The 27,179-nt window shown below is 39.8% G+C and overlaps 2 protein-coding genes across 3 annotated transcripts in view; both read right to left on the reverse strand.

The window, feature by feature from the left end:
- The window catches only part of OPALIN (oligodendrocytic myelin paranodal and inner loop protein), a 22,958-nt gene extending 17,154 nt beyond the window's left edge, over positions 1-5,804 (reverse strand). The window contains exons 1-2 of the mRNA XM_069067077.1: positions 5,706-5,804; positions 3,732-3,899 (exon numbers count right to left, since the gene is read on the reverse strand). Of these exons, the coding sequence (XP_068923178.1) occupies positions 3,732-3,899; positions 5,706-5,804 (267 nt within the window). The remainder of the gene's footprint in view (positions 1-3,731; positions 3,900-5,705) is intronic.
- A 5,759-nt stretch (positions 5,805-11,563) lies between these two features.
- The window catches only part of TLL2 (tolloid like 2), a 171,630-nt gene continuing 156,014 nt past the window's right edge, over positions 11,564-27,179 (reverse strand). Inside the window, exons 18-21 of one of the 2 annotated variants that reach the window (XM_069067103.1) lie at positions 24,830-24,957; positions 20,199-20,412; positions 18,728-18,978; positions 11,564-13,621 (exon numbers count right to left, since the gene is read on the reverse strand). In XM_069067103.1, the coding sequence (XP_068923204.1) occupies positions 13,487-13,621; positions 18,728-18,978; positions 20,199-20,412; positions 24,830-24,957 (728 nt within the window). In that variant the 3' untranslated portion in view covers positions 11,564-13,486. The remainder of the gene's footprint in view (positions 13,622-18,727; positions 18,979-20,198; positions 20,413-24,829; positions 24,958-27,179) is intronic. The other variant, XM_069067104.1, reaches the window with a different exon arrangement.

Genomic DNA, 27,179 nt, shown 5'->3' on the forward strand with positions numbered 1-27,179 from the left:
CTCTCTCTCTCTCTCTCTCTCTCTCTCTCTCTCTCTCTCTCTCTCCTGATTTCTTTCTCTACCATTTCTGTAATAGAGTGTTTCTTAGTTTCAGTACTAGATTGGCTTCCATCTATATCACTAACCAATAAGAAAATTTATTTCTTATGGTTAGCAAACCCACCTCTTATTGCACCTTCTGTGATCTTTGCCCCTTAGCCACCTACAGAATAATATTCTGGTATTTCTCACTCATTTCCAGATTCACAGCTGAAGATGGCTAAAGGTGGAAAACATCTAATCACTTCCTAATTAAGGTGTTACTAGGTTCCATTCAGTCTTATAATGTCACCATACTAGTAATACTATATATATATGTATGTATATATGTATGTATGTATATATTGGGCCCTAAAAGCAATTCAGTAAATCTTCATGATTAGTTGAAGGAACTGGGGATGTTTAATGAAGATAAGAGAATACTTTGGGAATAAACCTCCATTCCTTGGAAATCTCTAGCCATATCACTGCCCATGGTTTATCATCATCCAGAATACACATACTTTCCAGCTCCTTATTATATGTTTTCTTTACGCATTAGAATTTAAGCTTTTTTGCAAGAGGGTTTCAGAACACCTGGCTTATATGAATTAATGCAAAGTGAAGTGAGAAGAACCAGGAAAACATTGTATACAGTAATAACAATATTGTATGATGTTCAACTATGAATGACTTGGCTATTCTCAGCAATATAATGATCCAAGAGAATTCCAAAGGATTTATGTTGAAAAATGCTATCCACCTCCATAAACAGAACTAATGGAGTTTGAATGTAGATCAAAGAATATTTTTTATCTTTATTTTTCTTGGGACTTTTTTGTCTTTTTTTCCTCCACAAAATGGCTAATATGGAAAGATTTTTGCATGACTGAACATGTATAGTCTTTGTGAAATTGTTTGACTTATTAATGAAGAGGCAGAGGATGGGGAGAGGGAGAGAATTTGCAGCTCAATTTTTAAAAAAATGAATGTTTAAAATTGTTTTTATATCTAATTGGAAAAATGTTTTTAAAAAGAATTTAAGCTCTTTGAGGACAGGGACTGTCTGATGAACTTTTTTTTAGCTATATCCCCGATACTTAGCATACTGTCTGGCCAAGTTAGCCTATCTGTCTCTGTTTCTTTCTGTCTCTGTCTATCTTTCTGTCTTTTTCTCTCTGTCTCTCTCTAAGACCACATGGGAAAATGACTAGACTCATTCTCTATGACTCCAAAGGGTAGAACCAGCAAAAATGCATACAAATTGTCATGAGGTAAATTTAGACTCAATTTCAGGAAAGACTTCCTAACAATTAGAACTATCCAGAGCTATTCAAAAGGGCTTCCTCACAGAGTTATTGGATTTCTCTTCAAGCAAGAGTCAAGGACTATTTATTATGTAATTGTAGCAGAGATTATTTTTGGAATTGGGGCTGGTTTATATGACTGCTCAGGTCCCTTCCAAATCTAAGCTTTTGTGATTCTTAACATCAATCATGGTATAAACATCGTGGTTTTAATAAAATCTGAAATTTACCAAATGCCTTTTCCTTAGGAAACTCAAAGCAAGTGTATCACCCTTCTAACCCTAGTAAGAACAGGGCTAAAGTCCATTGTCTAAGGAATGAGTGAACTTAGACTGGATATTGTTTTCCTCTTGAAGAGAGCATTGTACTATGTTCCTTCGAGTCATTAATATCTCTCTCCTATTGGCCCAAATCTCTGTCATTCTCATGGTTACAAATAGCACATGCAATGTGTTGTTCCATGTCACTCCCCACCCCCCAGATGTTACTCAAAAAGATGCTTTGTCTCTATCACACTGACATCAGCCCAGAGCTTGCTGGTGAGACATTGCTCAGGAGCAGCTGCATCAGCCCTTGTATTGAGCATTGGCCCTTTGGACAACACCTGGAGCCTTGCTTTTTTTTTTATTTATGTCGTAGTTATTGAGCTCACTTAAGCTAAAGGACTCTTATCCAAGTTGACTTAAAAGAGAACTGATGAAGCATTAGATATAACCTATAAAGGAGAGACAGGTAAGGTGCAAATAAATACAGTCTCATCTGAATTACCCTGCTCAGGAGATGTGTCCTCTTGTGAGGGATTAAATGAGTAAACTATTATCTAAGCCCAGAAACAAATTCTCCAGCTATTGAGCAGATAGACACTGGTTGATGGAAGGACAGAGCCATAGGATTTTGAGTTGAAAGGGCCTTTAGTTATCCAGTCCAACCCCTTTGCTCTCTGGATGAAGAAAATTAAGCCCAAAGAGAGGCAAGTGACCTTTTAAGGGTTATAGAGATTGTATACAGCAGAAATGAAGTGGATTCAAACCCCAAATCCTCTGATTCCAAACTCAGTATTTTCTACTGCTGACATCCCCTACCAGAGGGGAAAATACTGGCAGGAAGAGCCCTCTTCTCCATCCCCTTCTTCCCCACTTCAGCCCTGTATCCCATATGCCTCTTCCTCTGGCCTCAAACCAGCCTAGAATCTAAATCTATTGCCTTGCTCTTGGCAGGAAACATAGAGGGAGGCCCCAGCTCAGATAACCTTGGCATAGTGTCAAGCTCCTTTCTTGATGCCCATGTGCCCTGGCATGGTACCAGCTAAGCACCCTCAGTTAAATAATATTAGGAAAACACTAAAAATCCAATTGGCTTTTTTAAAAAAAAGTGATTAGAATGATCAAGCTTAAATCCTGAGGAAGAGATATGAGAATGCATCTTTCTTCTTGGAAGGGAATGTGAAACCATATCTCAATTAATTATATGTTAATTATTTTTACTGAACTGTTTCTTGTTTACATTTATCGTAAGTGATGGTTTTCTGGGTTGACCAGGGGAAGAGAATCTATTGGGAAATTAAGGTGATGTCAAAATAAAATATGCCACTACAAATTGATAACATATTTCAATGAATTTTAAACACTGCATGGGAAATTATTCATGCTTGGTCAGTGCTTAAAGTTTAATCTCCTGAATTCTTTATTCACAAAAGTGTGAAGAACTTTCAGATGAGAAATTTTGTGTCTAAACATATTGTTTCAATAAATTGGAAGACACTCTCATTAAAATCTTTCCATTTTCTTCCCTTAAGAGAAAAAAAGTTGTCAGTGGGGTTAAAAACAAAAAAAAACAACACACAACCCAAAACTTTGCACTTACCATTTCTGTTGTTTGCATCTGGGATTTCACAAGTGTATGGAACTTCCAATGTGGACACTTCCTCCACCAATGCAGATCAGAGACTCATTTGGGACTTAGAATCTTGAATAGTTTCCTGAATGATAAAGAGTTTAAATCACTTGCCAAAGGTCACACAGCCAGTATGCATCAGAATCCTCTCAGCGCAGACTTCCTACCAACACCACAATTCACCAAATGAAGCCACATCAATCACAGGTGTCCTCCTACTGACTCTTCACGCCCATCTGCAGGACAGTTCTACCTTCTGAGCCATCTGTGAAGGAGAGGGAGCAGAAGAAAGCAGAGCTTAGTCTCTGCTTCCAGGGAACCAGACATGTATGGTCAGAAAGCAATTGTCTCAGCTGCTGCTGCCTGGCCAGAGTCTAGGAAGAGCCACACGTCCTTCAGAAAAGAAACACTGTTCTTTGTCACCCTTTATTCGTACCATGTTGGGTGCTTGCCTATTCCTCTGGCACTCATATTTGTTCCCCTTAGTTTTCATTCTCCCTTTCCCCTCCTCACCTCTGCAGCCAAAGTCAAGTCAATGCAAGCTTGGAGGGATCTGCAGCCGGCAGCAGCAGCCTTCTCAGAAAGTTGTGGGTCATACACTGGAAAGCGTGTGGTGGCACCATCTCCAGCTGACAGGCTTCCAAATTCAACAGCTTTCCTGGCAGCGAGAAAATGGACCCACTGCCAAGGTCAATACAGCGAGTAAATGTGTTCAGGACAATCTCTTAGAGTGTGCTTATACCACTTTTTCATTTCCTTCAAGTGTCAGATTTAGGGCCCCTAGGTTTTCTGGACATCCTATAAAGTGAGAGGCAATTTGATAAAGTGGATAGAGCCCAGGACCTGGAGACAAGAAGATGAGAATTCAAATCTTGCTTGAAATACTTACTGGCTGTGTGACCCTGAACAAGTTACTTAGTCACTCTCTGCCTTAGTTTTCTTATCTGGAAATTGGGGATAACAATAGCTTCTACCTCATAGGGTTTGTTATTAATATCAAATAAGATTATACACATGCATATGTATGTATATATATGCATATGTATGTATATATATACATATACACACACATACTATAATTATGTGAATGCTTTTTTAGTCTCTCTAGATTTAGACATTTTTAAGTTTTCTTCCCGATAGGGGAAAGTAAAAGACACCATGGCATGGTGGATAGAGAGATATACTCGGAGTCAGGAGGACTCAGGTTTCAATTTTAGCTCTGATGCCTACTATCTGTGTGCTCATTGGCAAATGATTAAAATTGTTTATTGCCCAGGAAACTATCCAAGACCTAAGTCGCAAATGAATTGCTGATCTGCATTGGTAGAGGAAGTTTCCACAATAGGAGTTCCACAAACTGTTGAAATCCCAGCTCCAGCTCCTATTCAAGTCCTTCCTCAAAAGATTTTTTTAAAGTCTCACAATTCAAAGAGTCTTAAGTAAATTGAGACTCTCCATCCTGAGCTCCTTTATCTTCTATATCCCACACTTTATACTGTTCTGTATCTTTACTTTCCCCTCCTTCTTTATGTTAGTCTCTGAGAAAGAGGCAGCACTTCTCCTTGCCAAGAACCCTTTATTTATTCTTTCAATAACATCCCTTCCCATATCCTCATGGAGCTCATCCCATATATAATTCTCTTCCTCTTACCTTTTACCTCTCTCCATCTCCTAACTCCTCCCTCCTACCTATAAACATGCCCAGGTAGCCTGCATCCTTTTAAAAAATATATTTATGTGACCCTGCCATTCCCTCAAGCTACTGTCTTGTATCTCTCCTCCCTTTCCCTAAGTCCTAGAAAGAATTGTCTATATTCACTGCCTCTATTTCTTCACTCATTCATCAATTCTTTGCAATGACTTTGAACCCCACTATTCTGATGAAGGTGTTCTTTCAGAGGTCACGAGCGATCTCTTAATTGCTAACTCCTATGGTCTTTCCTCTGTTGGCATCTTCCTTGAACTTTCTTCAGCTTTTGACAGTCAACCAACCTCAGTTCCAGGGTAATTTCTCCTCCCTTGGTTTCCATGATGTCGTTCCTCTACCTAAGCACAGCTAGCTGATGCAATGGCCTGGAGCATGAAGACCTGAGCTTCAGTCTGCCCTCAGACACTTTAACTAGCTGTGTGATCCTGGGCAAGTCACTTAACCCTTGTTTGCCTTAGTACAGCCTTGTAAAATGGGGATAATAACAGTACCTACCTCCTAGGATTGTTGGAAGTATCAAATATGATAATATCTGTAAAAGCACTTAACAGTGTCTGGCACATAGTAGGCACTTAATAAATGCTTTTTCCCTTTCCTCTCCTCCTTTTCAATTTCCATTCCTCAATCATAATCCATTTCCCAGCTCCTTTTTGTGGGAATCCCTCAGGGCTCTGTCCTGGGCCCTCTTCTTTCTGCAGTCTCTCCCTTGGTGATTTCATCAGTTCCCATGATTCAGTTATCATCTCTAAATACATGACTCCCAAATCCATTTAGCCCACCTCCATCTCTTGGAATTCCAATCCTTCATTACCTGAGATACGCTGCATGAAGTCTGGCTGCTGGCTAAGACTTGGTATGTTCACAACTGAACTGATCATTCTTCCCTTTAACCACACCCCTCCAAACTTATACACACAAGCACACACACTCATATATTTATATATATTACACATATATGTATATATATTTACATGGGTGTGTATTTACACACACACACATCTAGCCAACAGCCTTTTTCAGTTCACTTCCTTAATACTTCTGCCCTGGATTATTATAATAACCTCCAAGTTGTTCTCCTTCCTTTCAGGCTGTCCTTTCCCTAATTGATCCCCAACCCACACAAGCTGCCAAAATAATCTTCCCTACACAGAGTTCTTACCATATCATTTCCTTGCTCAAAAACTTCAGTGGCCCTCTCTTGTGTCTAGATCAGGACAAGCTACCAATTCCTCAGCTTGGCATTTAATCCTATTTTAAATTTAATTTAATCCTGTGAGATCTGGCTCCAACCTACTTCCCCAGCCTTATTTCTTTTTACTCTTCTTTATGCACTCTACAAGGCAGTTAGGGGGTGCAGTGGATAGAACACTGCACTTGGAATCAGGAAGACTCGTTTCATGAGTTCAAATCAGGACCGAGACACTTATTAGCTATGTGACTCTGGGCAAGTCACTTAACCCTATTTATCTCAGGTCCTCATCTCTGAAATGGGAACATACCGGAGAAGGAAATGGCAAACCACTTCAGTATCTTTGCCAAGAAAACCTCAAATGGGGTCATGAAGATTCTGACACAATTGAACAACAATGACAACACGTACTCTGCATCCCAACAAAACTAGGCTGCTATCTGCTCCCTTAACTCTTACCTCTACACAGTAAAGCAAGGTATCCCCTGGATTTGAAATGCACTTTCTCTCTGTTCCCATTTCTCAAAATCTTCCTCTCCAGGGCTCACTTCAGTCATTGCTTTCTTGAAACCTTTCCTGATTTTCCCCAGTGGTTAAAGCTTTCTACCCTCACAGATAACTACTGTATTCACTTAGCTATTTTTTGTATTTTTGATCCAGACCTATGGTTGTCTCATTGTAGGGATTTCTTGATATCAATGCAGAATTGTAACTGCTCTGCAATTTATAGTCCAAGAAAACTGTTTGAGACTTAATTAAATCCTTATTTAAGGATTTAAGTGACTTATCCTGGGTGGCATAGTCAGTATGTGGTCAGAGATAAGATTAGAACTGTTACTCTGATTAATGGTTCTCTATCCATTACTCTACTGAGTCTTTATTTACTCAGCGATGTGTATATTATGTCTCCTTAGTAGAACATAAGCTTCTTGAGGGCAAGGATGGTCTCATTTCATCATTTAGTTATCACTGTGCAAACACTGGTTGGGTCTTAAGACAAATGATGTATTAACACAAGACAACCTCCAGAATGTTTGTTGATAGTAGCATCCCATTAAAGTAGAAGCATTGGCCAGGGAACAGGAAACATAATCAAACACCAATGCTCAAGTTTCTTGTGTTTCCAAGCATTAGCTGTTATATAGATTGACTCCATTCCTCTGCTGATGGAAGCTTTGTTAATGGACTTATTTGGTCACGTATGATATTAATGAAGTTCTTGGGACTTTCAGATTTTTCTATTTTGAGTATCAATGAGTATAGGATAGAATTCAATTCAATAAACATTGATTAAGCCATTTTGTTTTAAGCCAGCTATCATGCTAAGCACTGGGAACCCAAAGACAAAAATGACTTGCCCTCAAGGAGCTTATATTCTACTAGGGATATATGTATTCAGGTAAGTACAAGATGTGTGCAAAATAAATAGAAAGCAATTGGAAAGAACTGATAGCTGAGGGAACCTGGAAAAAGCCTGTTGTAGGAAACAATGTTTGAGTCGAGCCTTAAAGGGACCTGGGGTGCCAAGAGTGGAAGTGAAGAAGGATAGTATCCAAAGCACAGAGAATATACTGTATACAAGGGAAAGTAAATAGTGGACCACATTGGCATGGAATGAAGAGTATGGGGGATGTAATATGTAACTAGCCTGAAAAGATAGACTTGGAACAACGTCGTGAAGGGCTATTAAGAAGTCACTGATGTTTTCCCCTGTGCTCCCTCTGGCTAGGCTGGGCTACAGCCTAAAGGCATATTGTAATGACAATGTGGTCCGTGCCATAAGCTGGACTTGTTAATAATTATGACCACTCACATTCTCACTCATTTCTTTGAAGATGATGGGAAGATGCCCAGTGCTTGAATCTCCAAAAATTTCCCTGATGAGTTTCTCCCTAAGTCCTTTGCACTGGCTGTCTCTCATGCCTGGATGCTCTTTCTCAACTCTGGCCTCCTAGCTTCCTTCAAGACACAGTTCAAATCCTCCCTTCCACAAAAGGACTCTACCTCTCCCCTCCCACTTCTCCCCCCACTTGCCCTGAATCCCCATCATTGCATTCCACCTCCATAGATATGTACATAGTGATATCATGCTGGCACAGTACTTGGCACATAGTAGCTACTTAGTAAATTCTTATTTTTTTAAAGGAAATCCCTATGAAGGGAAATCAAAAGTTCACCATAGTTTCTATCCACCAGTCACAAAATCTGTATCAGCTGAAATCCATTTTGGATGCCCTGGGCTGGGGGTGGGCCACTTTATTAAACTGCAACCTTTTAGATTTATAGCAAACGATAATCCAAGATGTAGGGTGATGAAACAGACTGGCAACTAAGATGAAACTCTATAGCCAAACATAAAACCTATTTTTCTCAGAAACCTGGAAAGTGGAGACTAAACATTGATCAATCCCTATGCAATTTAGAAGAGTATCCCGTGGGCACAGAATAAATGGTGGAGCTGCCTGAGAGGCATGGAAAGTTTACACCAGCAACTTCAAAATGACAGGGATCCAGCTAAGCTGGGGGTTCTGAATACAAAATAGCACAAATTTGGCTGTATGTGTTATAGCCTTTGTGAAAACATGGAAGTTCCTATATCACACTTCCCACAAAAGTAGATTGAATGGGCAGCCATAAAACTGTAGTGATGTAGAAACTTTCAGGATGAGCTGAAAGCTGAGGTCTCTGTCTTGGTATCCACAATGACCTCACAGATGTCTGGACATATGAAGGCAGCAGCAGGAACAGCAACTACCTCCTCCAAAGCTGCCTTCCAAGATCTTACAGCTTGACCAGGTCAAAAAGGGAGGACGGTTTTTGAAAGCCTCCTCTTGTCTTCCTGAACGTCTATTTCTGTGCAAATCTGGAACAATTTAATTCCCAAGAAAAGTGACTCTCTACTCCCTTCCCCGCCCCCCCCCATGGAAGACAAGTCCCCCTCTTAATAGTTTCTACCACCCCCAGCTTTTGTAGGGTTTGGAGTGAGCCATGACCAAAGAGATGGCAATCCAAAGGGAACTCATGTGTCATCCCTGTTATTTCCCTTCTTTTTCCACTCATTCAGGCTGTTTCTCCCAATCCCCCATTGGAACTGGAATGTTCCTTCTCCTCCCCTCAATCCATGTAATTCATCTCCAGATCCCTTCAAGCTTCAGCCCAGATGACACCTCCTACCCAAGGCCTCTCCTGACCACACCACCCCCTCTAAGTTGTGCTTTCTCCACCAAAAATTATTACTTTGTACTTTTCAGAGTCAGGAATTCTGTTCATGTATCTTTTCTCCAGTAATATGTAAGCTCATTGAGGGCAGGAACTTTTTGTCCATGTTTTCCCAGAGCCTAGCACAGTGCCTTGCACTTAATAAAAACTTGTTCAATTTAATTCCCGACACACGATGAACCCACATTCTTGGATGACTCAATTCTTCCCAGATATTTTTTCATTCCTCTGCACCTTCCTATTTTGTGTTTTCAAAATGGACTCATTATATTTAACATTCATATAAAACAAAAAGTTCCACATTTTTCTGTGGCTATATGGACACTTTTAAACATTTTTTTAAAAGAAACCCTTTAGGCATTTTGGATTATCATAGAATTTCACTGAATTATGGAATTTCAGTCTATGATGGAAGAAATCTGAAAAAAATATTTACTGGAGTAGACTCAACAATTGCCTAAAGGCTGAACAAAAAAAAACCTGTATAATTATCTTAGCATTCTCAAATACAGCCAGTCTTCTCAATAAACCTCACTGAAAACTTTCACAATGAATAAGAATATACCACTTATGTCCATGAATAGGTGTCATTCCAGAAGCAAGATTCTTGAGAGAAGCAAGAGACTCTAGGTCTCTTAACTTCAGCACAGAGAAGTCTTGCAATTGGTAAATTACGGTCACACCCCCATTTTCCCCCTGATTATAGAAATTCCACTCATTCAGTTGTTTTCTTTGCCTAGCCCTGCACTGGGTCTTGGGCTATTTGCTTCTGTTAGTTTAGATAGTGACATCATGTCTACTTTGGGTTCTCCAGAAGCCAGTAAGATCAGAAGGCACTCCAAGCCTTAGCAACTGGCCTAGTATAAACAAAGAAAATATATGAGGGACATTGACACAACAGCAAGGCCAGTTGATGAAGAGTCAGCAGTTCATAAGGGGAGTCAAGGCAATGCTGAGACCACAAGTCCAGTTCTACTTGACTGATCCAGAGATCTGATTTTATGAAAGCCCTACCTGAGAAGATTAATCTGGACTAATCTCAGGGCAGTCCCTGTCTGGTGCAGAGGATAGCTTGGAAGTCAATGCCCTAGTTAAGAAACTAGAAGGGGATACATGCCTGAGCTTTAAGAATTAGAGGTGGCCAAAGTGGGATGGGTTGTCTTGGAGGTGATAGTTTTTTCCTCATTAGAGATCTTCAAGCAGTGGCTGAATAAATACTCAACAGGTAAGTGGGGATTCCTTCTGGGAATGGGTTGGAACAAATGGTCCATAAAACCCCTCCAACTCTTAAATTCTGTGATTTTGTAAGTCTAGATGAGAATTTCCAACACATATCAGAATAGCAAGGGAAGAGCCATGGGTGGAAGAAAGGTTCTATTCAAGGGTGATCAAGGAGATCCCAGATAGAAATTACATTGAACAAGAATTGTCTTAAGAGCAAAATATGCTGGGATCCAAAGATCCAAATCTTCTGTTCTGTCTTCAGGTAGAGTTGGAATCTGGTGGTTCTCTGGTGTCTTCTTGTTTCAAACACTAGACCAGGAACTCAATGACAGGATAATTACCCCTGTGGTAATTAATATCTGCGGACTGAAATTATGCTCATTGTTCTTTTCAAAATATGATCTTTAAATGAAATGTCTTGAGTTTCAAGTGAAAGGCAAGCAATTTTGCTACAGTGTGTTATTGTTGAAAGAGGGATTATTTGGACATCAGAAGACCTGGGTTTGCATTTCAGCTCTACAATTTTCTAGCTAGAAACTGAAATGTCTCAAGCTCCTATGCAGAAATGTACCCACATCATTTCTCTGTGTCCCGTCTTGAGTTTCAACTTCGCCCAGTATGATTAGAAGTTGGCCTGGGAGAACTCTCTTGGAAGCACAATGCTGGGACAGAAACCCCATGTTGAAATGTGTGGTTTATGATGATGAAATATATGATAAAAATTGAATTTGGACATATTGGCTTAGTCTCCTAGTCCAAAGTCCAAGGTGGGTAGATTCTTCTATACAGGCAACTGCAATAGTCTTCATGCAATTTCAATCTATCAAGAGTTTATTACATAGAGACTTTTGGGAAATCCTATATATTATGGTATAATATTGTATGACTTTCCTGGATGTACAACCCAAACAGTACTCATTGAAAGCAAACACAAGGTACAACCAACTAAATATTTCATTAGAGCACTTTGCATGGGCTACAATAAAACTGTGGTCAACAAGCATAACATTTTCATATTACATTTATTAAGGCTTTGACTACTGATCCTTTACACACATACATACATACATATATATTATTATTATTACTTAGCTTTTTCCTGTTTAAAGCAAGAAAATATTTTCATGCATTTAACTTTACCTTTGTATAACCTTTTTTTTTTTTTAACTCCCAACCATCATTTGTTTTACTAATTTCTTATGGTGGGATTTTCCAAATTTTAAAATATTACTTTAACTTTCTTCACATACTATAGTTTAAATGACTTTCATTTAGTCCCCAAAGGCATGGGAGTTGTCTTTAATATTACTGAGAACAATCTATGTCTGAAACATATGTGCCGTAGCCAACTTCTTACCTAATGGTACATAAGGTTATGTAAACATCATTATAAATTATTTAATCATAAATACTTCATTAAAGCTAGCACACCACAGCTCTTAGCTCATAATGCCCACATTTGGCTTAACAAAATGCCATTGAGAACTAACCTCTCCCTAACACTATATCATGATGCTATACAATTGTTCAAGATTCAGCTTTTGCATTTCTCCCAAAGAAATGCCAAGCCTTGTTCATTCTGATCACCAGTTGGTAGTCTGATCTTGAGGAACTTGGCTGAGGCCATTTTTCTTAACTAGTTCTGCCAGTGGAACTTGCAGACAATTAATTTGGACCATCATGTGATGATCCTCTCTTAGCTTATTATTTTTCTGAACTCTGGGTGAAAAGAATTGGTCTCTTGAAGAGCATTTGTTCTTCATGCCATTTGCCAATGAAATGGGCATTGACTACTTTGGAGACAAGTTAGCCGCTCTGAGGCATGACAGACACTCTCGCCATGGCAGTCCAATGGCTCCTCTGTGCTACAAAGAGGACACCGCACTGACCATTTGGCCCAATGATCTGTTCATACAAAGACAGGCAATTGAGAAGAATAAAAGAGAGATTACAGATTTCCTCCCACCCACCCTACTTGACAGAGGAGCATTTGGAACAGCTCCATCCCAGTTCCCTTAGATTCATGAACTCCCTACTTAACTCAGAAATGCAAAGGACTTTCTGGTCTGGGCATCCCAACAGCATTCTCGCCTATGGAACACCACAGGTTTCAGGGAGGCAATATGGTATATAGTGGAAAGACTGGGTATTAGGAGACCTGAGTTGGAGACCCAGCTTTGCTCCTAACTAGCCATGTGACCTTGAGCAAGTCCCTTTACTTCTCTGGGCCTCAGTTTTCTTATCTGTAAAATGGAAGTGTAGGACTAGAAGACCTCTAGGGGCCCTTCCAGCTCTACGATCCTATATTCTGTGGTCCAGTATGGTCTGACAACAAGCAAAAAGGCAGCTCTTTTAGACTCCCCAGTAGCAGAATAGTGATGTGCTGTTGGGAATTAAATTAATGCACAGTGTATCTAAATCGACAACTATCAAGCTTGTCACTTATTGCACAATCTAGATTCAGCTGACTAGGGAAAAAGACCCAACCTGTCACATTGTCTCCCACCTGATCTTATTCTTTCTGAAAGGGAGGGACAGTCTTGGGTGCCAGCCCACCTTTCTACCTACCCGCCCACCCAGCCATACAAGGAGGGAGGGAAGCAGTTATCCACTGGTGTCACTTGGATGTCCAGCTACTCTTTTCAACTGAAACCTTGACATTACTGAAAAATAATCAAATGACCCTTATGGGCCAATGATTGAAAACATCTCAGCAACAAATAAAGGAACATACTCAGTCCTTGAAATGTCAGCAAAAGAGAGTGTCATGGTCATTCTGTTCAAAGAAAGGCTGGATTTTGAGTTTTGCTTGGAGGAAAATACTGTGCACTGTTTTGGGTCAGATTAACAGAGTACTGCTGTTGGGGAAAATAAAACTCCGTTGTGTATTGGTATCAAGGATGGCGACATATTTAAGGAGCACTGACACTACTTCCTCATATGCAGAGCATCTTGAAATTTGGTGCTTGTGTATTGGGCGTGAAAGCCTTTCTTGTTGATGGTGTCATCTGTGTGAAAACGGATCATCAGGGAGTCACCGGCAGAGTAGATTTCTTCTAAAGGCTGAGGAAAGAAGAAATGATAACAACAAGCATTTAAATATGCTGAAGAACAATGTCAGGCATTTATAAAGTGGTTCAAGGTTTTCAAGGTACTTCAAACACATTCTCACATGTGTTCATAACAACCTATGAGGAAGGGACTACCTCCATTATTAGCTCCATTTTACAGATGAGGAAGCCGAGGAGAGAGATTCAGTGAGTTGACCATGGTTATGTAGCTATTAAGTGTCAGAGGCCAGATTTGAATCTAGTTTCCACCTAATTCTAAATCTAGGGCTCCACCATACTCCACCATGATAGATAAATAGACAGATGGGCAGGCAGACACATGCATGCATGCATGCATGCATAATACATACATGGATAGATGAATGCATACATAGATATATACATACATGGATGATGGATGGATACATAGATGGATAGATACATATATAGATAGAGAAATAAATAGACAATTACATAGATACATAGATAGATGGTTGAACATTAATTAAGGCTTATTATGTGCAGCACACTGTGTTAAGTGCTTGGAATATAAATTCAAACAAACTAGACAGTCCTTACCTACAAGGAGCTTACATTTTAATAGAGACAAGACAGCACATAAAAGGGGAAGGCAAGGAGACTGGAGGTCTGGAATTCAGCAAGATATGGCAAAAGGTCACATATCAGAGCTCAAAGACTCAGGGGAAAGAGTCTAGGTGGGGAGAAGGTGGAGGCAATCAGACCAAAGCTTTCAACAAGGCTTCCATTCCCACCATTCTACTAAAAATCTTTTCTCAATGGCTGCTAATCACTAAATCCAATGACTTTGGTTTTTTAATGTAGTCTTTGTTTCTCCGGATATCACTGCAGTATCTGACACCTTTAGGTTTGCAAAAACTAGACTTACAGCAATGTTGCCCTGGTCCAGGTGAGATTGCACAGGAAAAAGATTCCAAAGTATGGAGAGGCAGGGAGGTATAATGTTGAAACATGGAGTGCTAAACCAGGAGTCTGAAGGATCTGAGTTCAAATCTTGTCTCTGACACCATGATACTTAACCTCTCTAAATCTCAGTTCTCTGTCTTTAAAAGGAAGGGGTTGGGCCAGATGACCTCCAAGTCCTTCTTGCTCAAAAGCTCTGATCCTATCAGGGAGGGGAGGACATTTCTTGTGTCTTACCAAAAGTAGCAGTGTCAGCCCCTTAAATAGCATCTGGCCATCCCTTTATGTAAGAACTTCACTAAAGACAGGGTGTCTAGTGGGCAAGTCGGAAGCAAGTCAGAAGAGGCTTTCCTGCAGTGGTTCAGTCAGGCCAGTGTATGTGTGCACATATACATATGTGTGCATGTGTATAGAAGGGCACTAGCAAAGCTGCTTTTGTTCACCAGAACAAACCACATTTCAATGAAATGCGGAAGGAGCCAAGTTTTGGAGTGAATGCCATGTAACGGGTTCCAACTCTGAAGAGAAACAAAGTGAAGTTATAATTGTGAAGATGTCTGAAAGCTTAGCCCAAAAAAAAAAAATTATGAGAACACACTTCCCTTCACGAGAAAGGAGGGACAACAAGGAGCGGAAGGGGTGGAAAATTGCATATAACGTCAGATTTTTTTTCAACATATTGATCAACTTTATTTTCTTATTCTTTTTTTTATTGCTTTAATTTTTAAAAAATCTTCTGGTGGATGGTTTTCGGAAGGAGGATAGTAGAGATACAAAAGGAAATCTAAGTGATGTGAAAACATCAGACATTGATAAAAATCTATTTTAAATAGCTGAAAGAGTGTGAATCAAGCCTGCTGCCTTCTGTACTTCTGTCTGGAGTTGTAACTAGGGTGAGGTGCCTGGTTTTCTCTTTTGTTTTGTTTCTTTTTTTGGACCAGTTCTGTGATTTCACTAATGTAGGGAACTCTCACTGAGGAAATTTCCTCTACCAATGCAGATCTGTACCTATTCCATTATTTAACAGTCTCAGAAGGGATTCTTAACCTGGAATCTCCAAGTTTGTCCTTCTGTTTGTTTTTTGGAGGGAGGAAGGCAACACGATTGGGGTTAAGAGACATGCCCAAGGTCATACAGCTAGTAAGTGTCAAGTGTCTGAGGTCGAATTTGAACTCAGATCCTCCTGACTCCAGGACCAGTGCTCTACTCACTGCCCTTGTGTTTTTTTCAAATGGTTTGATAATCATATTTCAATATAGTTCACTCCCTTTATAATTTTATGTATTTTATTTAATACATCTTAAAACATTCTGAGAAAAGGCTTCCATGGGTTTCACCAGATTGTCCATGACAGAAAAAGGGGCTATGAAAACTTATATCCGAGAATTAGCTGCATGGAGCTAAGGAGATTAAGAGATTTGCCCAGGATCACACAGCTAGCCTGTGGCCAACATGGGGCTTGAACCCAGTCTTGACTCTAAGGCCACCTTTCTACCCCCATTCTTTTTTTTTTTTTCTAGAACCAACTCATTTTATTTTTGGTGCTTTGAAGTGTTTTGCAATGTGGTAACTATCCCCTTTCAGTTTTGCATCATTTGTAAATTAGATAAGCATAACATCCATGCCATAATCATCAATAATATAGTAATAGGTATAATATAATATAATGATAGGTAATAATATAGCACAAGACGTCTCAGTCATGGTTTGAAGCCTCCTACACACTAGTCTACACTGACTCCCAGGTAGCAAGTACATAATTAGTGAGAATAATTAGCTAAAATTGTAAAGTAATTAAAAATAACTACCAAATGGCAACTTTTTCACTATATCCCTCTCCTCTTCAGTGGTTGTACCCCAGATAAGCTCCTTTCTAAACTGACCCTGACCTGATGTTTCCCTGTAGCTGTCTCTCAGAGACCATTCCATAAAGCGATTCTCTTCCATTTCCCCTCTACACACACTTGGGCCTTATGTCTCAAACTCCACAAGGCCTCTCTTTGAGATTTTGCTCCTCTCTTCCCATCCCCACCATGCCTTTTTCCTTAAAAAATTGATTTATGTGTATCTTTTGTGCTTGCCCCAGACATCAGATTTGATTTAGGCATCAGAATTGCTAGCTATGACTCTACCTAGCTCTTCTTCTACATAACTGGTCCAATTAGTTATATATGTAAATAATACTTTGCCAAGAAAGTGCTCATAAATGTCTCAGGTCCGAGTGCTAGAAATTCATTCACGGGACTTGACTTTTGGGTGATGCTAGAAGCAAGACCACCATCTAGTGGCCCCTGCTATAAACTGCAAAGACCCATTCCCTGGAATTTGGGATCCTGAAGGACCATAGGAACAGAGATGTGGAAATGGAAGGATTCTAAACATGATCCTTTCATTTTACAAATAAAGAAACAGAAGCCAAGAATGGGGAATTGATTTGCCCAGGGTCATTCTGGGAGTTAGTGGGAAAGCTGGGATTTGTCCCAGGTCTTCTGCGTCCAAATCTAATATCTTTCCATTGCACTGGATCTCTCTACTTTGTAAAAGCCATATGAAATAACATAATAGAGCTTGGATGTGCCCTAGGCAAATGTCTAAAAGAGGCTCTGACTGAGTTTCTATTATACATGCAATTAACCCAACCCTGGGATACCATTTTCCCTACTGTGTGACCAAGGGAGCAAACTCTGCTATCTTAAATAGCCTCTTGCGCTAGAACTCAGTCTTGCACCCAAACCACACAGAAACAGAGAGAATATCAGAGTTGGAAGGGACCTCAGCAGTCATCTAGTCTTACTGATACCCCCTAAAAGGATCCATATACGTGATTATCCAGCCTTTGCTGGAAAACTTCTCTACCAGAGGTAGCCCAGACCACTTTAATTGTTAGGAAGCGGAAATTTTCTTCCTTGGAATTTCTGGAGGTGTTCCTACTTCCTGCTCTCTTGGTTCAAACAGTTGGAAATGACTCTCCAGCATGGCTGAGCCAACTTACAGCTCCAATAGTGTCATTGTATGCCTGTTTTCTTGCAGTCCTTCAACAACTGTCATTTCTTTTCCTTTTCCCCTTTTATTTTTGATGTCTTTGCCAATATTGTGGATGTGTGATGGAACCTCAGACTTGTTTTCATTTGTGTTTCTCTAATTATTGCTGATTTAGAGCATTTTCTTTTCATATTCTTAGGTCAAACAACGAGGCTAATTCATCTTCTGCACGATAGCTCTTGAAACACTTTGATATCCCTGCCGTATTTCCCATTCTCATCCCTCCCCCGCCTCCCTAGTTTGTTCTTTTTCATGATAAACAGCATCAGTTCCTTCAAATGATTCAGTCTTCATATATCATGGATTCAAGGCCCTTCACCATCCTCACAACTCTCTTCTGCACACTCTTTAGATTATCAATGTCATTCCTAAACTGTGTTGCCCAGAAGTCTAACCAGAACTATTTTCCCCCAGGAATTCAAGCTTCAGACACACTAATCCCCCATATTAGCTGTACAATAGAAAGTGCTTTCATCCACATCTTGGCCTGAAGAACCCAGGAGTCACTGTCTTTTTCCTTCCTGCTTCTCTTGAATAGAATTGTCTGCATTAATCAGTTGTTTATACTCTTCTAATAAATTTTTTTTACTTCTGTCTAGACAAAGTCTGTTTATAATAAGGTGTGTAGACAAAGGCAGAGGTAAATAAATTTGGTCGTAAAGGAAACAATAAATGGCCCACTTTGGTAAAAAAAAAAAAAACCAGCAAACTAAACAACAACAACCAAATAAAACACCCCATGTTCTCCCTAAGGATATACCCCATTCTAATAATAATATTCTATACTTCCTGTAGAAGGAGAAAAATTTAAAGAATATTTACTGAAACCAATGCACGTGGTCAACATCCAATTTTGATACTCAAAACCCAAACACTATTTAAATTCTTGTACTGGTTTCCATTTTAAGGCTCTAGTTTCAAGTGAATTTTACTTCTGATAGTCTTTACTTCTATTTGGCAAACTTAAATGAATTCCATTGCCATCAATCTGTACCAAATCCATCTGCTTCCCCAAATGCCAATCTAAGCTTTTCTCCAATGCTGTTCCCCTGCCATTATTGGCCATCCTGCCATTGGCCATCCTGCCATTGGCCATGGGATGCTCTGGCTCTGGACTCTCACATCTGGGACTTACCCCAGAGCCGCAGAACCTGCCCAGCCGTGGGGCTGTGCTGTCGTAGCCGTCAAAGGCTTCCATGTAGTCATAGCCACAATCTGCTTCCTCTTCAACTTCAAACGTCTGGAATATTAATTCCACACCATAGCCATCCTCTGCTGTAATCACCCAGTCACAATGAGACTGCCCAGAATAATTGTTGTCACCAAACTGGGCATGGGAATAGAGGTCTTTGGTCTGGACTTCTGCCTTCAGCCGGCCACCACACTCTAGAGTAAAGATACAACCCATTATGGTTCAGTTGCAAAAGGGCCACATCTCACTCATTCCCTGTTCAGTCTTAACCCCTCTCCTGAGTTATGGTCAAGAGTAAAGGCACATCAATGAAGGAATAGAATCTATCTCAAAGAGATCAGAGAAAGAAGAAAAGGACCCATGCATACAAAAATATTCACAGCAGCTGTATTTGTGAGAGTAAAGGCATGGAACCTAAAAGTGTACCCATCAATTGGGGGATGGCTAAACAAATTATAGCATGCAAATTAAATGGAATGTTATCTTGCTCTTAAGAAATGAGGAAGGGGGAAATTATATGAAACATGGGTAGATTTGTAGAAATCAATGGAGATTGAAGTGAGCAGAACCAGGAAAACAATTTACATAATAATAACAACACTATAAAGATAAACAATTTTAAAAGATTTTGGGACTCTGTTAATGCAATGAGCGAGGATGACTGGAGGACTGATGATTGAAGTATGCTACCCACCACCCAACAGAGAGGTGATGAACTCAAGGTGCAAATTGAGTTGAGATGTACATTTTTGGATATGGCCAATGTGGGAATTAGTTTTGCTTGATTATAAATATTTGTTACAAGGGTTTTAAAAAATATTTTTAATGGCTTAAGAGGGTTGGGAGGAAGAAAAAACAGATTTTTGTTCATTGAAAAAAATTTATTTAAATTCTAAAAATAAATAAAGGCATGGCATCATAAGCTAAAGCTGGAAGGAATCTTGGGAACTATCAATTTAGTTCCTTTGCTTAATAGATGAGGAATCTGAGGCACAGATTAATTGATTTGCCCAAGCTCTGAAAGCTAGTAAGTTAGTAAGTTTCTAAGGTAACAGTCAAACTCCAATCCCCTATTCACTATGTAAACTTCTCATTTTACAGATGAGGAAACTGAGACCCAGAGAGATTAAGAGACTTGCCAAGGGTCATATAGTTATCACATGTTCAAATTTGGATTTAAACCTGGGACTTCCTGACTCCAAGACAAGAACAGAAGCGTTCGAATGATTACTTTATAGGATTTGTGGATGGACCACTCAGGGGAAGGTGGGAGTATGAGGCTGAGATTGAGCTGAGGAGGTGGTTGAAGATGAAGAAGATTGAGAGATAATGGAATAATCAGGATGTTTGAAGTGCAGCCCATCAAAAGTTTAATGTTGTCTGTCCTACAAAGACAGCTGATAACCCAGTGTACCTGTGCTGTGCCTTGCTTGGAAACCTTTCCTCTGCACAGAAGCATCAGAATAGAACCTGAGAAACATCCTGTTTGTAGAAGCCACCACAGGATCCGGCTTCTTGCTGCCACAGAAACGGCCGAGGATCGGGGACTTGCTGTTGGGTCCATCATATAGCTCCAGGTGATCATAAGCACATTCCTGGTGCTGTTCAATTTCAAATTCATTAAAAGTCTATGAGACAGGAAAGAAGAAGCCAGGGAAAGATCAGGTCAGCTCCAGAAGCTCAAGTCCACAGGTCCAACATGCTAACCAGAGCGTGTTTACTTTAATGTCTAAAGAGTGGGAGGGAGCAGCAATGGCCTCCCAGTCCTGGGCTCTTGGTCTAGTACTGTGGGGAAAAGCCCAGTTCATTTTGTGTAAGTAGCTCATCCCCAGAGGTCACTTAATTTAGACAGAGTTGTAAAGCAATAAGAAAGAGAGGAATCAATAACCATTTATTCAACAGTTGCAGAATGTCAGGTACCATGCTAGGCACTGGGAATATAAAAATAAAAACGAACAATCCCTGTCTCCAAGGAGATTGTATCACAATACAATACTATTGTTGCCTTTCGATGGATAGTCCCCAAAGCCTGTATCCCAGCCTGATGGATTATCTTGCAGAAAAAGAAAATCCCTGCTGCTACAGGCTACTAGACAAACTTTGCAGGATAGATGAGTCACTATTTTCTCCTACTGCCTTCCCCAAGAAGTATAAAAAATTCAGGCTATGTAACAGACACCAGACAACTTGCTAGAAGTTATCCTCTAAGGCATCCTGACTAACCTTTCTGTGGGACCCACAGGAGATGGGCCATGATGAGAACGGGAGGCAATAAAGGAATAGGGAATAAATTAGATTGCACAGGGAAAGGGAGGGAAATGGGAATTAGAGGGAGAAACAGGAGAATAGGGAAGGAAAAGAAAGGAAAGGAGTAGCCATTGACAAAGGAATAGAGAAATGAAAGAGGAAGCATCTAGTCCAAGGAACAGTAGGAGACTGATCAGTGTGGTTAGGAGAAACAAGTCTAGAGGACAGGAAAGGAGGAGGTCAGGGTAGGCACTCAAGGAATGTCAACCAAAGAAACAAGGGAATGAGGAGGAGGCAGAAAGGGAAACAGGGAGGTGGTTATCCAGGCCCTCTCATCTCAGCTAGCAGAAGAGAGAACCAGTTTCCACACATACCTAGTACAGAGATAAAACAGTGGCGACATCATTAATGAATTTCAGTAATGAAAAAAGAATCTGTAAGGTCACAGAATCACAGTATTTCAGCACTGGAAGAGACTTCAGTAGCTACTTAGTTCACCTATAGCTGAAAAAGAATTCCATTTATCCCCTTGTGTTTGTGAACTTCAGCATAATCTAAGAGTGACATCGACTCACAAGAGACTAGCTAAAAAAGACAAAAGGAAAATTCCTAAATTCTATACTTTTGCAGATCATTTTAACTCAAATTATTACAGATTTTAGCAAACTAGTGACTACATGCTGAGGCCTCTGAGTAGCAACCCAGCTGTCTCCCTGCCTAGCATCCACAGGGAGCCGTCCACAGTAGAAGCTTATGCAGAAGATCAAGGTGGGGTGAGGTTAGGCACTCTCCAAACATCCCTAGTGAGTACATCAATTATACTCATCAAGTAAAACTGAGAAATGCCACTTTCTATGGCTCTGAATCCATCTGTGATGTTAAATCTATATAGTGGAAAGACTCCAAGATGTGGGCTTGAATTCCACTTTTGATTCCTACTAGCTGTATTACCGGGGCAAGTCACAGCCTCTCTGAACTTCATTTTCCTCCTCTGTAAAATTCAGTAATAACAGCACCTACTTCCTCAGATTGGTGCAAGGATCAAAAGAGGTAATGTATGCCTCATAAGTGCTCTGCAAACTTTAAAGTGCTATAAAAATATCAACTATCATTATCATCAATAACATAATACCTGATTCCTTGGACGTTTGCTTGACTTTACGTTTGCCGTAACAGGACTCTTAAAATACCCATATGTGATTCTGAACCTTGGACACGCTTCCTGCCTTGGCTGTATCCCTTGGCCTCACTGCACTTCCTTCTGGCCCCTCACCATGACGTCATGACTGTCTCTGATGGCCCCCCCTAGATCATGCTGATCTGCTGACAGCCATCCCTCACTCCATCAGTGGCCCCGGTCCAAAGGGAACAACAATACATGAAGGCACATATCCATTTCTAGAAAACCTTCTAAGGAGAACCTGGGAAAACCAGCGTGAGTCTTCTGTCTTCCTTCTGGTCCATCTGCCTGAAAAGCCAATGCAGCATAGAACTTGGAGTCAGGAGTAACCAAGGTTCACATCTTGTATCTGACATTCAACAGCCCTCGAACAAGTTGTGGCTCTCTGGGCCTCCATTTTCTCATCTAATTTTTTAAAATGGGAATAGTAACATTTGTATCATTTACCTCAGAGGGTTTGTGTGAAGAACACACTTTGTAGTGATGTTTATTCACATTTGTATAGTGTTTTAAGGTTTGCCAAGTGCTCTCTTCGTAACAAGGTTATCGGTGTTAAGTGTTATTATTCCCACATTACACTGAAGGACATCTCTGAATGGTTCAATGACTTACCCAAGATCCCACAACTAGTAAGTGTGATAGCTGGATTGGAACCCAGGTCTCCAGACTCCAAGTTCATAAAAAATATTCTCACTGATATTATGGACAAGGGCATCAAGCATCCTTCAAGCTGTCAGATTCCTGTGTCAGTCAATTAGCATTTATTAAGTACTTACTATATGCCAGTCACTGTGCTAAGTGCTGGGGATACAAAAAGAGGGAAAAGACAGTCCTTGACCTCAAGGAGCTTACAATTTTATGGGAGAGACAACATACAAATAAATATATATAAAGCAAGCTACATACAAGATAAATGGGAAAATAATTAAGAGGGAAAACATGAGAATTAAGAAGGATTGGGAAAGGCTTCCTATAGAACATAGGGTTTGTTGGGACTTAAAGGAAGCTAGTAGGCAGAGATGGGAAGAGAAAGCATTTCAGCCATGGGGAGCAGTCAGAGAAAAAGCCCAGAGCCAAGGGATGGAGTGTCTTGTTTATGGAACAGCCAGGAGGCCAGCATCACTGGATGGGAGAAAACTTGGTGAGGAACAAAGTGAAAGGAGCCTGAAGAGGTGTGGGGGAGAAGAGATTAGGCTATGGAGGACTTTGAATGCCAGGGGATCTTATGTGGAGTGGAAGATGGAGGGAAGGGCAAATCACATGTGAATGAGAAGCTACTAAGTGTTTTCCCAAAAGACACAGCAAGAAGACTCTAAGTATAGGAAAGTATGTCATCACCAATGCCTCAAAATCAATATTTCCTCAGACTAAGACAATATTCAGTGACCATTATGAGCCTGTTTATTTGAAATGCACACATTGGGGAAACCCATCCTGAGAGAAAGAGACTCCAACAAGCGGTGACATTATGTTCATGTGACATGATAGCTCTCAGTTTCCTCATCTGTGAAATGGAAAGGATATCTGTTCTGTTACTTCCCAGAGGGGTCAAATAAGATAATGAAAATGAAAATGTTCTGAAAACTGTAAAATGCTACACAGACTTGAAACATTCTTACTACTATCCTGGGTAAAGAACTTTCAGTCCTACAGAATTACAAGTCCCTTTCTATATCCCTCTCTGTCTGTCCTTCAAGGATAATAACAAATCACTGACATCACTGTTACAGGTGTAAAGATTATCCCCCTCTATTCAATATCATTTCTTGTTCCTGTTCTTCTTTTTCCTTGCTTCTCCAATTAGGGGTAGCTATGGGGTACAATGGACAGAGCACTGGGCGTATGGTTAGGAAGACCTGAGTTCAAATCCAGCTTCAGACACTGTGACAAGCAAGTCACTTAACCCCTGCTTGCCTCAGTTTTCTGAACTGTAAGATGGGGATAATAACAGCACCTACCACCCAGGATTGTTGTGAGGATCAAATGAGATAATATTTGTAAAGTGCTTAGCACAGTGTCTAGCATGTAGGAGGTACTATATAAATGTTTGCTAGTATTAAAATAAAACTCTCAGAGATACACATGCTCCTTTTTTTTTGCCTTTTTGGAGGGGGGAAGGCAGGGCAATTGGGGTTCAGTGACTTGCCCAAGGTCACAGGGTTAGTAAGTGTTAAGTGTCTCAGGTCAGATTTGAACTCAGGTCCTCTTGACTCCAGGGCCCGTGCTCTATTCACTTCGCCACCTAGCTGCCCCACCCATACTCTTTCTTGACATTCTGCTAATCCTGAGGATCAGAAGATTTTTTTTCTTTAAGATTAGAAGTACAAAACAAGTGAGTTGGCAATATGATAATTATTTTACCTGCATTATTCAAGAGAATGCATAGATGTAACTCTGAGAAAAGAGTCACAAAGTATGTGGCAAAGCCAGCATTTGGTTCCAGAACTACCTTCTGCCCTAGCTTTCATACTTTCAGTCACCACACTTTCTTTATTGGTATGTTACTTAGGGAATGCTACTTGTAGGACTTAAACCATGGACTTGAGATAAAAATTTCACTTCAAACAAAACAGCAGATTTCTGTGGTTGGTATTTTCCAATCAACAGGAGCAACTCACAATTTTTACCCGATGACCAGGAGTAGAGGAAATATTCCAGGTACACTCTTTTCGGCTGGGATATTTATCAGGCCAGTTTGGACTTGCCATTGTTCCTTCTGCACTGCTGATCCTGTGCTCACAGCCAGCTAGAAAAGAAGAGATATGTTCAGTTCCAGGAAAGCACCAACTGATATAAAGATGTTTTCCTGTAAGATTCATCCTCTTTTAATTTCTCCTTCCTGGGATTTCTCATTGTATTTTGTGTTTGCCTCTCCTACGTTTGAGTCCCCCTACCTTTTCTTAAGTCTATAATTTTATTCTATATTGTCATCAATTGATTTTTTAAAAATTCTATGATATCATGGGCTTATTTTTTATTGTTACTTTGAGAAGGCAGCATGGCATAGGTGAGAGAGCATTAACTTAAATCAAGAGAAACTTGAGTTCTAATACAGCCTGATATTTATTGGCCATGTGAGTATAAGCAAGTGATTGAATCTCTCTGTACCCCAATTACCTCACCTGTAAAATGGGGATTATAATGTCTATAGCCCTTACCTCACAGGATTGTTATGAGGATGAAATGAGACAATGTATATAAAACACTCTGAAAACTTTAATTTATATGGATGCCATTTATTATTATTATTATCCATTTATAGGGATAATATATTTTATATTATATATTTAGATATATAATATATTAATGTATAACATATATTTATATATCCATTTATGTATATCCATTATATATTATTATCCATTTATATGGATGCCAGTTATTATTACTCATTGATATTTATTCAATTACTTTTCCTCTGACCTTCATTTCTTCTATTGAACCTTTTCATTCTTTGTTTTGCATTTTTGTAAATTGCTCCTTTTAGTCTTCCTTTGCTATTTTTTAAAAAGAATTTGGACCTTACCTTAAATCCTTTAATGTATTTATTATCTAATTTAAAAAATTTTTTTAATATATCTTTCATCACGTATATCACAGACTCCCCTAGAGTTGCTCTTTGGATCTTTTATAGTGCAGAATTTCCTTATAATGGGGAACTTTTCTTTGACTTGCTCTTTTTCTTCTAGATGAGCTCTGTCACCCTTATTGTTTCTATGGATTATTTTTTCTTTTTAAAGAATATCTCAAGAAGAAGATGACCTTTGCTTTAAGAGGATACATTAAGACTTTCTTCCCCTCATAGGGAAGTGGCAGGAATATGGCAGCGACAGGAAGATTATCTTGTCTATATTCCAATGTCTGATCCTAATGGAGTGGGTCAATGAAGGTGCAGCAGATAATATCTATTAAGGGCTTTGCAGGCTTCAAAGTGCCAGGTAAATGTCAGTTACTGGTATTATTGTCATTATTATTAGTAGTAGTCACCATAACACAATTTATAAAGGTCAGTAATAACTAAGCAATTGTTAAGTGTTAAGCCTTGAACTTGAGCGAATAATATGACTTAGGCATATTTCATGGTACACACACTATGTCCTTACCAACCATGTATGGGAATGAATGGTGAACAGTCAACGAAGAATCTGTATGTTAGATCCAGTGCTTCACCTCTCTACATTAGGATTGGACACCAACTCTAAATCTCAAAGCAGGCATTCTGACCTTGGCGGCCAAGGCCCTGCTCATAGCTTTAGTAGAATTTGGAAAAGAAGATGTGGTGGGCCTACTCATTTGACTGTGCCCTTTGATTTGTCTCTGTTAATGAGAACTTAAATGCAGCCATTGGCAATGACTATAGTGATGGATGGAATAGTTCCAATGGCTCTGACCCCTTTTCTCTTTCTTCTTTCTGGGTCCTCCATGGACCCTAATGCTAGAAGAGAACTTTCTGATAAAGATTTCATTTCTCCTCCTTGTTCTCCCCTCTTAGATCTGTTCCATGGAAAATCTTGGAATTGGAATCTTCAGAATCTATAGTAGGTATGGCAGCTTTAGATACCCTTTCCAATCTCCATATGGCATTTAATTTAGGTGGATGATGATCTTAATTATAAGGCCCATGGCACAAGGTATTCATCCATTCACTCTAGGTGTTTTGGCCCAGGTCCAAACACAATATAAACATTATCCAATCCACCTAGACAAGAAGCTTGACTTGGACCAACAGTGAATTTTTTTCTGTCATTCTAGAAGGTGACCGTAGGACAGCTAATGAATGGACGTTATAACAAAGCAGATTTAAGTTCAGTATCATAAGTTTCTAACCATGGAACTTTCCAACAGTGAAATGGTTTCCCTTAAGTAAACAACCCCACTGGGAGTGCTTGAATGGCTATTTGGCAAGGATGTTGAATAAGGGATTCTTGTATTGTTCAGGAAGTTGAACTAGATGAAATCTTAGGTCAC

Source organism: Petaurus breviceps, unplaced genomic scaffold (genome assembly GCF_028583685.1).
Source record: "Petaurus breviceps papuanus isolate PSGF00001 unplaced genomic scaffold, PetGlider_PUasm1.0 90740, whole genome shotgun sequence".
Classification (NCBI taxonomy): domain Eukaryota; kingdom Metazoa; phylum Chordata; class Mammalia; order Diprotodontia; family Petauridae; genus Petaurus; species Petaurus breviceps.